Here is a 14,338-nt window from a genome sequence, read left to right as displayed (position 1 = left end):
TCGTATAGGGCCTATTCGAGTCGTATAGCCTTAACTTATTGACCTGCGTGCGAACGTGTCAGTGTGGCAGCTTTTTGCAGTCTATACGAGTCGTATAGACCCTATATAAGCCGTATAGATTTTCCAGCTCGTATAGCCTACGTAACTCGTCTGACCTATACGAGCCGTATAGGGTCTCTACGACTCGTATATACAGCATGCCGCTGATCCCAGTACATGTGGATGATACGTTACGTGAGCTTGTTGCTACCACTCGCTGTATAGATGCTAGGGTCGCGTGGATGATTACGCGGGCAAGGGAGGAGGGTCGTACAGTTCCAGCATAGTCGGGCATACTTGGTTCAACGCCGCCAGAGACACAGGAGCCCCCACCACAGTAGTCGTTATTTTATCATCGGGTGTTTAGATGTTGATATATTTTGAACTTTATGTTTTGGACCTTATGTTTGGGACCTTTTGTTTTGGATATTATGTTTTGGTCTTTATGATTACATGTTTGTTTGGTTGCTTAGTTAATTATCGCGTATGAATTATTATAATTTTGCTTATTTATGTTTAAAAAGTTTTTCTTTTACAAGCGCAATCAATTAGAGTAAAACAATGAAGATAAAGTATTTAAATACGTTAAATAATGCATCACCCGACAACTTCTATTTCATTTGTCATGTGTCTATAAGGCATTAAACAACTATAATATTATAAATTATAAATGCTATATTTCAAAAGCTGAGTTAACACGAGCCAAAACATATACACCAACAATTAAAACTATTTTTATAGCAATCATATTTCAAAAGTTTAGATAACTCATATATGTGTCAATCAAAATGGATTGTATTACCACATCTAAAAAGTCGTTACCCCGAAACGCTCATGTTGTACGTAGGTTGTTATGTATATTTTTATTTTGTAACCAACTCGGGTGTTATTTTTAATATTTTGTAATTTTTTTTTTAATTTGAATCCTTTTATATTTCATAGAAACATCCAAACGATTTACAATGAAGTGGCAGGTAAGCGGGCAACAAGCTGCGCCGCAACCCCCTTTTGGATAGCAAACCCAATCCGACTAAAAACAAAGTTTTGATTCTTATGGGCTGATACGTGACTATACACAACTTTCTGAACCCTATTCAAAAGGTCCACGGCATCCGGAGCTAAGAAACCAAAACTGTCAAAGGCGAAGGGGATAAACACGTGTTGATTCTCCAAACAAGCTCTCTCGTGTTTAGCAACCTTGCCCGATGCCGCCTTCAATGTTGCCTGGCCTGCTACAAATCCAGTGTCCCTAATCCCAACAAGAGGGGACACTCCTGTGAGGTCGACACAAGCGTGTTTTCCCCCTACCCACCCAAAAACAAGTATATCGGCTGGTCGTAATGTAGATCTTCCTTCTTGAGGATCCGCAAGAAAGTTTACGGGGGCTTCCTTTTTAGCCGAAATTCCGGCTCATTTAAGAACATCGCATAGAACATCCCTCACCAAATCATGCCTGTATTTAAACCCAGGCAACTCTTTGCAGTGAACCACATGTTCGCCAAAAGAATCCAAACAAACCTTACGGCAAACCGGGCACGGCTCATCTACCGGAAACAAAGGGATCATTAACCGATACTTCAGGATGGCCCAGTACTCCAAAGACGACATATGTTGGCCCAATCCTTCAATAGGGAGAAAACTTAAGAAATCTTGAGCCCGAGGAGCCCGAAGACACTCAAACACCGCTTTCTGACGAGGGGATAAATCAAACTTCATTTCCAAACTCTTGATGATTCCACTATAAAGGGCACTCGCCAAAGCATGTCGGGCTTTATGGGGCAGTGTCTTTATTAGAGAAACCGCTAATGTCAAAATCGGGAAGTGAAATGTGCAACCGATCTATCGCACTCCCATAATCGGAGTCAAACCCATCAATACCACAACCTTGAAGAATGTGGTCTTGTAATTCCCAAGATTCCGCCCTCGAGGCCACAAACGCATAAGTAGAAACGTCTGAAGTTGAACATAAACCCAAACCTCCAAAACGAGCCGGAAGTGATGCCAACCTCCATTGAAAATCTCCTAAGAAGGGACAACCACAAACCACGATGTCCTCAATCGCCCCCCGAAGGCCATTGTCAAACACAGAAACTGCTTCCCCTACATACACAGGTTGGCATGTTCTGAGACCAAACAACAACTTTCCAACTCCCATACATGAGCGGAGCAAAAGGAGCTCGCATTGAGGGTCCCGCAAATGCGGGAGATAGCTCATCAACTCCACAGCTCGCAAAGCCCTTTTCATAGCAAGTTCACTGATGAACCCGGCATCCCGGCTAACGGCTCCCCTGAGGAGTTTCACACCTAGCACTGGTCTTCCAATCTCACAGGGAAACACCCCCTCCTACACCTTAACCCCATTGCACGACGGCCAAAATACTTCGGTTTTCTTAATATTAAGTTCAAGGCCCAGGCGAGGACCCTCCGACCTGATAATATCTAAAGCTTGGGCAACCTCTTTAGAGTCCCCAATAATTGTACCATCATCTAGGTACCAAGCATGAAAGAGAAGCTTACAGGAACTCTGGACTAGATGAATAAGTGGGTGCAGAACTAAGGCGAAAAGAAGAGGTCCCAAAGGGTCCCCCTGCTGAACCCCAGTGGTGGACCAAATGTGGTCATCCCCCACATATAGCCTGGCCGGTTGCCCATATAAAAAGTTCACCCATATGGAAATAGATGGACATCGGGCCCGAACCTCATTCAGAAGGGCAGTCCTATCCACCAAGTTGAAGGCATTACAAAAATCAATAGTAAGCATAGCCAATGACCCATCAGAATGGAACTTACTTAAAAACCTGTTCGCGCTATGAAGAACGGCCTCTGCACCACTAGGGACTCCCACCCCAAACTGAAAGTCGCACAGGTATTTAGTAATGTCTTTCCCAACACCCCTCATAGCCACCTTAGAGATCAATCTTCTCCAAATGGCACCTACGGCAATGGGTCTAATCCCATTGTCCGGTTTGAGCAACGGTGTGAGAGGAGCCGACGCAATGAACTCTGCCAAAACCCTTGGGCATCTCCCCCCCAAACATAAAGTAACCATCGCAGTAGTAGCCTTTAGTAACCCAACAGCGATCGGGGACCCCTCTCCACAAAATGCATCCAAAATATGTTGTGCCCTCAATCCATCTCGTCCACATGACGTCCCTTTAGGGAATGATTTAATGCATCCAAGCACACAATCCTCATCAACAACAAGAGGAGGCTCAGAAAGCAATGAAGCAGGCATAACCGGCGGGGGCAAATTGGGATGCTTAGCCACTAACGCTTTCAAAGTGTCATTGCCGAAAGGTGCAACCCCTGAAGAGCATAATACTTTAATGGTGGCAGTAAAATGCCCGTCCGCCACTTTTCGTAAACATTGTTTCACATTGGCGCATACCGCAACATCATCGTGCTTAGTGAGAGGCTCCCCATGACTCGAGTTCACCCCTATAGGTGTGGCAAAAAAGGATAAAATAAGCGCATCAAAACCATCCTTAGCACCCCAACTTGCTAGTGCTTGTTGAATACTCTGACATTGCAAAGACTTTCTATTACCGGACCTGCGCTCCTGACGTTTAGAAGGTCTGAAAACACGCAGCGTGCACCGCGGTAACAAGAAAAGTTTCACCCATGCCTCAACAGAGTCTGGCATAGCAACCACCTTACCCAGAGCCGCAGTTAATGCTTGAGCAAATGCCATACGAAAACTATGAGGGATGCTCTTACCTGTTGTGATAGGAAGAGAGAAGACGCGGTCAAGGAGAACCTCATCCACCACTATCCCTCCCAAGGGAGCAACATCCCTCATAACATGTGGTTTATCAATCCCCACAATAAACTCCTCCACAGCTCCCACACCCTCGTTGTACTTGGTGACTCCATCAGCATGATGACACGTCCGTTTAAGAGCATTTGGACGCATACACACCCCACATAGCCACTGGTCCGAGGCCTTAAAAGCCTCCCCAACCGAAATAAATAAATCACAATCCGTGGAAATGGCGTCCCGTTTGTAATTTTAAAATTGAAAAAAAAAAACTATACGAGCCAAATAGACTCTATACGAGTCATATATCCCTATACGAGCCGTGTAGGGGCTATACGATACAAAAGAATAAAACCTCACACTTTTGCTTGAAAATGATTTGACTATGCACTTATACGACTCGTATAGGCTACCGTGGTATATGAATAACCAACATTGTATATGTATAACCCAAGCCTAAAAGTTTTGTTTAGATAGATTTGACTTTTCAAAAGTATTATTTGTTGGCCTAAAGTAAAATAAAACCTAAAAGCCAATTGAGAGAGAGAGTGTGTGTTTGGAGATGGCAGTGGATAGATCTCAGCTTCTTCTGGTAGGGTTGCCCCTCTTTCTTTTCTGCTCAGATGTCTTCAACCTCTTTGCTCCCAGGCCGATGATCCAACAACAACACTTTCAACCTCAACCATCCTCCTCGCCGATCCAACAACCCCCCCTCGATTTCCCCGCCGCCCAGGTTAGGTTTGATTATATTTATGTATTCTTTCTTTCTTTCTTTTTGATTTAATTAATAAAAATGATTGAAATTTAACAGAAATCCATCCTGGGCTTAGGATTAGGCAACACTGTTCGAATTGACTTCTGCGCCTCCTGTTCTTACAGGTAGGTATGTATGTATAGGTTGAACATGTAAAATATGATTTATGATGTTGGAAAGCATAACACTTTTCCAATTAACAATTTTCACAGAGGGAATGCTGAGACAATGAAAAAGATGCTGGAATCAGCTTTCCCCGGATTGAATGTTGTTCTAGCCAACTACCCACCCCCGCTTCCTAAACGCCTTTTGGCCAAAGTGGTCCCGGTTGTTCAGTTTGGCGTCATTGGTGTTGTCATGGCCGGTGAACATATCTTCCCAAGGCTAGGCTTTGCCGCACCCCCTGCGTGGTATTACTCTATGCGCGCTAATAGATTCGGGACCATCTCTTCCACCTGGCTAATGGGCAACTTCCTTCAAGGCTTCTTGCAAAGTTCCGGTGCTTTTGAAGTTTCTGTTAACGGTCAACAGGTACTTATAATCAGATTTGATGAAACAACCCCCAGCTTATCAATCAATCTAATTAATGTTGAATTTATCCAGGTTTACTCAAAGCTGCGGGAGAAGAGATTCCCAGGAGAAATTGAGTTGCGAGAAGCTATTAGCCAAAAGATTGTGAAATCTCAGTTGCTAGATTCTGCCTTTTGATGATTAACGTACAAGCTCTGTTGACAGATAGACAGTTGTTTGTTTATTTCAGGCTTGCAATCAATAACAAATGTCCTTGATTTGATTTTATGATATACATACATGTTATGTTATGGGGTTTTATAGTTAAGGCATCATCATCAGTTAATGTTGATTATTAGTGTATTTGTGACTATGATTCTATGAAAAACTACCCGAAGCACCGAGCCATACACAACCCGATTTCTGTAATGGACTTTTCAGTGTGGTCTTTGGTGCTGGTTTTCACATGTACCTCGGTTTATGGTCGGTCTGAATTTTACCCCAGCTGGCCTGGCACAACCTGAGAATGTTGTAGGGATTCAGAGTTTATCATTTTCATTGTTATTTCTTCATAATCATCTTAATTTAATGTGGTAAGAAATTATGATCGTTGGTGGTATTTCAATATTTCAACTTTGATTCTTCTATTCATTTAATCGAACCACGCACACTCTGTTTCGAATCGATTCAGATGTGGCATCCTAATGGAATCATTAAAAGGCTGCATAACAACCCCTAACATTCTCTCTGCTATGCATACATTGTTTAATTCAATCATGCTCAGGCCGATAATCTCCCCTGCATAACACATTAATCAATCAGTCTTTCTAACATATTCTTCCAATCGAATTATTCAAAGCTTATTACTTAGTTTCATATTATCTCATACTATTTTTTGTTAACGATAGTTCATGAGATTAGGGACAAGATTACTACTTCTGAATTTATGATCACATATTTATAAATTCTTAAATAATAAAATTTTCACTTTTGGACTATAATTTCTTGGTGCCAAGAATCTACATGTTATTTTTTGCTTCAACATCACTCATTATAATATAAGTTGTTTTTGTCACATCAAATGAGAAAAGCATTGTCATATCATATTCGATCAAGTTGTTGAATCCACATCAGCAGTCTCATGGACCAACATCTTCTCCTTAGGCTGAGGGGTGTGGGGGGCGCGAGAGGGGGCGCGAGTGGGGGCGCCAGCCAATAATATTGTGACATGTGGCAGAGAGAGAAACTTGATAAGATGGGTATTGGTTGTGGTGCTCGCGCCCCGGGACATGGTGTGGAGGGGCGCGAGAGGGGGCGCGAGCGGTTTTTTTTTTATTTTTTTATAAATGTATTAAAAAAACGTATTATTAAAAAAACTCATAAATTATTTAAAAAAACACACATTAATTAAAAAAACACATTAATATCTAAAAAAAAAATTAAAGTACTAAAAAAAAACATTATTCTTATTCTTCGGCTTGGTCTTCTTCGATCAACCTCTTCCGGATACGTTCCTTTTGTTTTTCCATCAGCATTTGGTCGACCGGATTTAGGTTACTGAAGTCTCTTGTAAGGAATTCCAAATCTCTCATTCTTTTTTTTTCCTTTTTGTCATTAGAGACCACCTCCATGGTTTTGTTGAATTTATTGAGGGATTCAACAAGATCGTTGATGTTTACGGCTTCCCCCTCAGCCGGTTTTTTGCCCCTGGCGTCCCTTCCCAATGGCCGCCTCCTCGGCGGTGAAGACGTTTCCTCCCCCGCAACGTTTAGGTCGAATCCAACCCGGCAATCCGACCCGGCGGAAGTGCTGTACGCTCCAGACGAACTAGTTTTAGTCCGTTTCGGCCCTACTTCCGCATCAACGTCCGGCGCCACCAGCTCAACCCACTTAGAACACCTTCTCAACCTCTCCCACACCTTTACATCGTCCCACGTCTTCACCGTCCCATACCTCCGCAGGCACTCCTGCCTCCACTCTTCGACAGTGAAATTATAAACCGCCAAATCGTCACTGCCACTTGGTCTCATACGACCGGCGTTCCTGTTGAACAGATTAGTAAACAAGCCGACAAATTTTCTGATTTCGGTCCACCGACCCGAAATCATATCGGCGTTCCGCTCTGTACTCCCAACGAGCGAATAGAACGTCTCCCTAACCTTTGTCCAAAAGACCTTGCTCTTTTGGTAGTCCGCTGCAAAATGCATAAATAAATTTGTAAGTCATTTAACTTTTTTATTAAAAATCATTTTTAAAAACGTTAAAACAATTACCGCAACGCCGATCCTCAGAAATGACTATCCAAGCCCGACACAGGGCTTCCTTCTCATATGATGACCACGGAGTGGTTTTCCGTTTCGTCCTTCCAGTCGAAGCCGAACCCGACCCGTCCGTTGCAACTTGTTTTTTCCGGTGGACGCGTCTTCTTTGTCCCGCAGCTTCACCTTCTAGTTCTTGTGTCTCCGGAACTACAAAGTTAGGAGACGGTTGTATGTTGGATGGTTGAAAGCCGGATGATTGTTGCGACCCCGAATAAAACATCGCTTGGTCCGGTGCCGACCATAAATCGTCGTAACTGTAATCTGAATCTAGGTTTGGGTACCAATTTCCAGCCATGTTTTTAAAAAAAGGTTTGGAAGATGGGGTGATTTTGGGTTTTGGGTGTGGTATGTGATATTGGTATGTGATATTGGTGTTGGTTTGGGTTTGATATAGGTTTAATAGAGAGAAAAAATTGTATGTTTTATATTGTTGTTGGTTTGTATTTGATATAGATATATATAGAGAAAAAAAAAATTTTTTTTTTAATAAAAAACGAGCCCAACGGCTCTATTCACGCAACCCAAGGACCCACTCACGCCATTCCCAGCCGCTAGCCCATCCGCGCCTGCCTCTTTTTCCGCGCTCGCGCCCCTCTCGCGCCCCTCTCGCGCCTCGGTGGTGTGGTGCTCGCGCCCCGGGGCGCGAGCGGAAAGGCTTTCGAGCCCCTTCTCGCGCTCCGCACCCCTCAGCCTTATAACTAAGCAATTACAAGTTGTCACCATATCTTTTTAAAATTGCATATAAACAATCTGAAATCATTAAGTTAAAATCTCTTATGCTAGTAGTCTTAATGTCTATTTTTCATTAAGGTTGACGTTACCTTAAGTATTCTTTTGTACTTATTACTTAATGCGGGTCACTAATCCATCAATTGCATAACTACCTTTCTAATGTTCCCTTGACAGATTTCAATGATTTCTACTAATTACACAAATTTATGTTTTAAACTAAATGATTACATCTTATAGACCCAAAATGTATCATTACGATCTATTCAATTTACCCTTTTTCTGTTTAGTTTTTACCAAAAAAATATATAAAAAATAAATAAATAAAATTGTTGAGAACACTTAAATATGTACTGTTTATATGTGATATCAACAGATTACATACATATATACAGTGGCGAATCTAGAAATTTTTTTTATGGGGGGCGAAACTTTTAAAGGTTGTTTGGCTATCGTTGTATAAAAATTTTTCCGACCCGGTTCTGGTCAGATCATGTCGAAGTTTTCAGGAGTTTAAGAATAAGATTCGCCAAATTTACTATTGAGGAATCATTCCTATACTAAATCAAATTAAATAATACTAAATCAAATTAAATATTCAAATCTTACTAATTTACCAATAATTTGCATTCACATCAATCACATTATCAACAAGTTACCATCAGCCGATGGGATAAACCAATTCTTCTAATGGCGCTAGAATGATATAAATATAGATGAGTTAAATGAAATTCATATATTAAGTTCATTATGGTATAATAATTATTTTTAAGAGTTACATATTTAAAATAAGACCACAAAATAAGAAAAGCAACTCAAAAAAAAAAAATAAACTTAGAATAAGAATTTCAAACAAGGAAAAGGCTTCTTTTATTACATTGTTATTATTAATAAATTTTCACATTGAAATTATGATAATCTGACAAGGAAAATTGTGCCACTCAATGTTTTTTTGCTTCGGGACACTACTTTTACTTTTTAGAGCATCTGCAGCGGGCAACAACCCCCGAGGTCCGGATCTACCTGGCAAGCAAACGGACGTGCGATGAGTGATAACCACCGTTGTAAGGCTGAAGTCTGGTTGCAAAGGCAAACGACTGACAAACTTTCTGGGTGGGCCATATCCATCTTCCTTTCATCCAAAATCACAAACTTGAAATCAAAATACCATCGCCATCTTCCTTCCCCCAAATTCCATCCCTTTGAAATCGAAACCCTAATCATCGATTCAACAAGATCCGTTTTCACCCAAATATCAAGTTTGTATTTAACCCAGAAATTCGTTATCAACATTAAGAAAGGCTAGTTGTTGAAATACTTACTTGATTTTCTCTGAACGAATTAAAACGATCGCCTACTTGATTGGATTGGATTGAAAAACGCCATAAAAGATTAGATGAGCAGGAAAGGAACTGGTTTAGAAAACCAAGGAGAAGAAGGAAATTTGTTCTATTATATAAATTTATATTTAATCTTGAAAGAAACAAACTAATAATAATCATTTTATATTTGACGTTAATTCTCCAAAATCCTATTTTTCTATTAATTTTCTAGATTATTATATTATAATATATATAAAATTATGTAACATATAATAAAAGCATTTTTTTGGAAAACATAAAAAAATCTTAATATATATAAAAGAAATTTTTTTTTCTCTAAAAAAAATATTTAGATTACTTCTTTCATTATATAGAAACATAGATATTACATCAACATAGCAGGTAGGCGGGCAACAAGCTGCGCCGCCACCCCTTTCTGAATTGCAAACCCTAACCTGCTAAAGACATACCCCTGCCCCTTTGGAGTCGACACATTGCTATGCACAACCCGTTGGACCCTGGTTAGGAAACGGATAGCTTCCGGTGCCAAGGAGCCAAAGATATCAAAAGCCAAAGGACAAAAACATGTTGGTTCTCTTCGCAGGCTTTATCATGTTTCTCCACCTTCTTCGTTTCAGCCCTTTTCATTGCTTGCCCAGCTACAAACCCATTATCCCTCAAACCAGCTAAGGGAGATACCCCTGTGAGGTCAACACAAGCGTGTTTTCCCCCGGCCCAACCAAAGACGAACAAATCTGCCGGTCGTAGAGTGGATCTCCCTTCCGTGGGGTCTGTAAGGAAGTTTACGGGGGCTTCCTTTTTAGCTGATATCCCAGCTCGCCTTAAGATGTCCCAAAGAACGTCCCGCACCCAATCATGTCGGTATTTGAACCCAGACATCTCCTTGCAATGAACCGCATGCTCTCCGAATTTATCCAGGCAAGCCTTACGGCAGATCGGACATGTTTCGTCTTCTGGGTACATTGGGACCATAAAACGGTACTTAAGAATGGCCCTATACTCGACCGCAGACATGCTTTGGCCCAAGCCATCAATCGGGATAACGGTCAGAAAATCTTGGGCATGAGGACCTTGTAAGCATTCAACAACCGTCTTCTGTCGGGGGGACAATCCAAAAACTTCTCCCAGGCTCTAAGCGATTTTGCCAAAAAGGGCATTCGCCAAGTTTTTTGAGGCTTTGGTGGGGTGGTGTCCATATTAGAGAAACCGCCAATGTCAAAGTCTGGGAGAGTGCTATTTAGGCATTCCAGGGCCTGCACGTAGTCTGAGTCCAGGTCGACAACTCCGCTATTCCTTAAGATGTGATTCTGTAGCTTCCAAGACTGAGCCCTCGACGCTACAAAAGCGTAAACCCCAACATCATGAGCCGAAAGAAGGCCAAAACCCCCTAAGCGCATCGGTAAAGATGCAAGTCGCCACTGAAGATCACCAAAGAACGGGCCTCCACATACAACTATGTCTTCGATGGCTTCTCGAAGCCCCTTATCAAAACAGGATACCGCATCATCCATCATATGGGGGTGGCATGTTCGTACCCAAAAAGCAACTTAGAAACCCCATGCAAGACCTAAGCAGGAGGAGTTCGCTCTGGGGATCCCTAAGGAAAGGTAAGAGTTTCATAAAATCAACCGCACGAGATGCTATCTGCCTCGCCAACTCCTTAATAAAGTAGGGATCTCGACTAACAGCCCCTCCAAGGAGCTTTACCCCCCTCTCTGGTCTACCAATCCCACTAGGGAAGAGCCCATCTTTGACTTTCACCCCATTACACGCTGGCCAAAAAACCTCGGTTTTCTTAATATTAAGTTGCAGCCCCAATGATGGCCCTTCCGAGCGGATAATGTCTAGAGCTTTAGCGACTTCGTTGGAACCACCAATAATAGTCCCATCATCCAAGTACCAAGCATGAAATAGGAGGTTACAGTCATTTTGTACCCGGAGAACAAGAGGGTGTAATGCTAAGGCAAAAGAGGAGGGGCCCAAGGGGGTCTCCCTGCTGAACCCCAGTAGTAGCCCCTATACAGTCATCACCAACGTACAACCTAGCCGGCTGGGCATAAAGGAACTGGACCCATAGATAGATAGACGTGCAATGATGATGAACCTCCCGGAGAAGGGCTGTGTGGTCGACCATATTGAAGGCGTTGGAGAAGTCCACGGTAAGCATAGCTAAAGAACCGTCCGCGTGAAAGGAGTTAAGAAACCGGTTCGCGCTGTGAAGCACCGCCTCTGCCCCATTAGGGGTCCCCACCCCAAACTGAAAGTTCCCTAAATACTGAGTCATTTCCTTCCCAACCATCTTCATAGCCACTTTAGAAACCAACCTACGCCAGATAGCCCCCACAGCAATGGGCCGAATTCCATTATCCGGCTTTAATAAAGGGGTAAGGGGGCCGAAGCAATAAACTCAGCGAGCACCTTGGGGCACAGACCCCCTAGCCATAAGTTGACGACTTCAGTGATGGCTGAGAGCAGACCCATGGAAGTCACTGATCCCTCGCCACTAAGAGCGTCCAACAAGTGTTGCGCCCGCATCCCGTCTCTCCCGCATGAGGTCCCTTTAGGAAATGATCGGATACATCTAAGCACACAGTCCCCATCCATAGAGAGAGTAGGCAGGGCGACAGAGCTAGAAGGCAAGAACGGAGGCGGCACCACTTGGTGTTTATCAATAAGGGCTTTCATGGTTGAATCTCCGAGAGGGGCAACCCCACTTGAGCATAATACCTTGACTGCAGCTGTGAAATGACCATCCCTGACTTTCCTGAGACATTGTTTAATATTGAGGCTGTTTTCAGAACCCTCCTCCCCTCCCACCTCTCTTTTAGAAAAAGTGTTTCCCCCCACGTTATCAAAGAGAGAAAGAACCAAGTCAGCAAAACCAGATCCATCTTTCCACACCGCAAGTGCTTGCTGAATGCTACTACATTGCAAAGACTTTCGATTCCCTGACCTGCGTTCCTGCCTAGTGGAAGGTTTCACCACCCTTAAAGTACAACGCGGCAACAATAGTAATTTGACCCAATTCTCAATCGAGCCTGGTGAATCCATTACTTTGCGTAAAGCGCATGCCAAAGTCTGAGCAAACGCCAAACGACAACTTGGGGGGGTTTGTGGAGGTGGTAGAGGAAGGTTATGATGTGGAGGTTTGTTGTTGTGGTAGAAAATAAATGTTTTTAAGAAAAGTTTGAAATATGATGTGGCGGTTTGTGTATGTTTGTTGTTGTGGATGCTCTTAGTTGACCCTTCATTTCAAAGTTAAGTTAGTAGGTCATCTTCTACATAATGATTTCAGTGTCTGTTCATCGCAAAATAGCCGGGAGTTGTGAAAGTTTATCAAATAAGAGGTCATCTTCTCCGGAGTTGGCTTCAAAAGTTCAACTTAGATGGGGTGATATCAAAATTTTATGGGGGGCGATACGGATTTTCACACGTATATACCACTAGTAACAAAAAAGTTAAAGTTGGCGGCTGCCCCCTTGGGACACTAGTAGGTCCGCCCCTGCATATATATGATGTATGTAAAATATTTTTGGTTACGCATGAATTATTTCTCGTTCATATAAGAAAAAAATTAGTTAACTTACTATTAAGTGATGATTAGAGTTGGATATATTAGCGTGGGAAAATGATTTGATTAACTAAAACTAGGTTTAATGTTTATTGACAACGACACCAAAATTAACATATTGAAGTTATAATGACTCAACCTTAGGCTAAGGGGTGTGGGGGGCTCTAATGGGGGCTCTAGTGGGGGCTCCAGCCAATAATATTATGACGTGTGGCAGAGAGAGAAATTGGATAAGGGGGGTGTTGGAGCCCCCGTTGGAGCCCCTGGCCCTGGTGTGGAGGGGCTCCAGCAGGGGCTCCAGCGAATTTTTTTTTTATTTTTTTATAAGTATATTCAAACAACGTATTATTAAAAAAACCTATAAATTATTAAAAAAACACACATTTTTTTTAAAATTCAAATTACAAAAAAAAACATACTAAAAATTAAACAAACAATAATACTTAATAATAACACTAATCTAATACAAGATCATCGGGTCGCCTCGCCCACAAATGTTCAACCAACTCATGTCGAAGATCCCCGTGTATCTCACGGCTCTTTATATTTGCTATGTTATGAAGTCTTTGTTGATCACTGATTGTGGACGGTTGTGGCGGAATGTCACCTTGGTAGTTTTGGCAGATAGCTTTGCCCTCGTCTTCTAACGTCATGTTGTGTAGGATCAGACACGTGTAGACGACGTCCGTTATCCTCTCCCGAGTCCAATAACGTATCGGGTTCGCCAGAACATAATATTGTTTTTTTATAGCTCCAAAAGCTCTTTCAATATCTTTTCTAGCAGACTCTTGCTTCTTCGTAAAATACTTCCGTTTGTCGGCGATTGGATCTGTAAAAGCTTGAACTAACAAAGCCCATTCGTTGTAAATACCATCGACCAGATAGTACCCGTACTTGAAGAGTTCTCCATTTGCAACAAAAGATTGAGGTGGTTCAACCCCGTCGATAAGGTCGTTGATCAAATGTGACTGATCGATAACATTAAGGTCGTTATTTGACCCAGCAACACCAAAAAAAGCATGCCAAAACCAAAGATCCTGTGACACCGCCGCCTCAAGTATAAGGGTCGGCCCTTCATGATCACCATGGTGGAACTGACCTCGCCAGGCCGTTGGACACATAGCCCATCCAACATGCGTACAATCGATGCTACCTAGCATCCCAGGAAAACCATGTTTTTCTGCGTGCACCTCATATATGCGTTGGATGTCATACATTGTAGGTTTACGCAGATATCTCCGAGCGTAAGTCGATATGACTCCTACGTATATAAAATAATCTATAAACATATAATATATATTACAAAATGTAATA

General features: G+C 42.3%; 1 protein-coding gene across 1 annotated transcript; it reads left to right on the top strand.

The window, feature by feature from the left end:
• The first annotated feature begins 4,317 nt into the window (after window positions 1-4,317).
• LOC143556067 (selT-like protein) lies at window positions 4,318-5,380 on the top strand. The gene is made up of 4 exons (XM_077045495.1): window positions 4,318-4,529; window positions 4,608-4,675; window positions 4,763-5,081; window positions 5,154-5,380. The coding sequence occupies exons 1-4, from the start codon at window positions 4,359-4,361 to the stop codon at window positions 5,256-5,258; spliced, it is 663 nt and encodes a 220-aa protein (XP_076901610.1). The 5' UTR covers window positions 4,318-4,358; the 3' UTR covers window positions 5,259-5,380.
• Window positions 5,381-14,338: the final 8,958 nt, after the last annotated feature.

The sequence above is a fragment of the Bidens hawaiensis genome, unplaced genomic scaffold (genome assembly GCF_021521415.1).
Source record: "Bidens hawaiensis isolate Kalapana, Puna unplaced genomic scaffold, B.hawaiensis_p1.1 tig00018433_1, whole genome shotgun sequence".
Taxonomy (NCBI): Eukaryota; Viridiplantae; Streptophyta; class Magnoliopsida; order Asterales; family Asteraceae; genus Bidens; species Bidens hawaiensis.
This window is presented reverse-complemented; position numbering and strand designations above follow the sequence as displayed.

Coding starts and splice junctions, on each gene's coding strand:
- LOC143556067 (XM_077045495.1), top strand. CDS start 4,359: ATGGCAGTGGATAGATCTCAGCTTCTTCTGGTAGGGTTGCCCCTCTTT. Junction 4,530..4,607: donor TCGATTTCCCCGCCGCCCAG/GTTAGGTTTGAT, acceptor GAAATTTAACAG/AAATCCATCCTGGGCTTAGG. Junction 4,676..4,762: donor TGCGCCTCCTGTTCTTACAG/GTAGGTATGTAT, acceptor CAATTTTCACAG/AGGGAATGCTGAGACAATGA.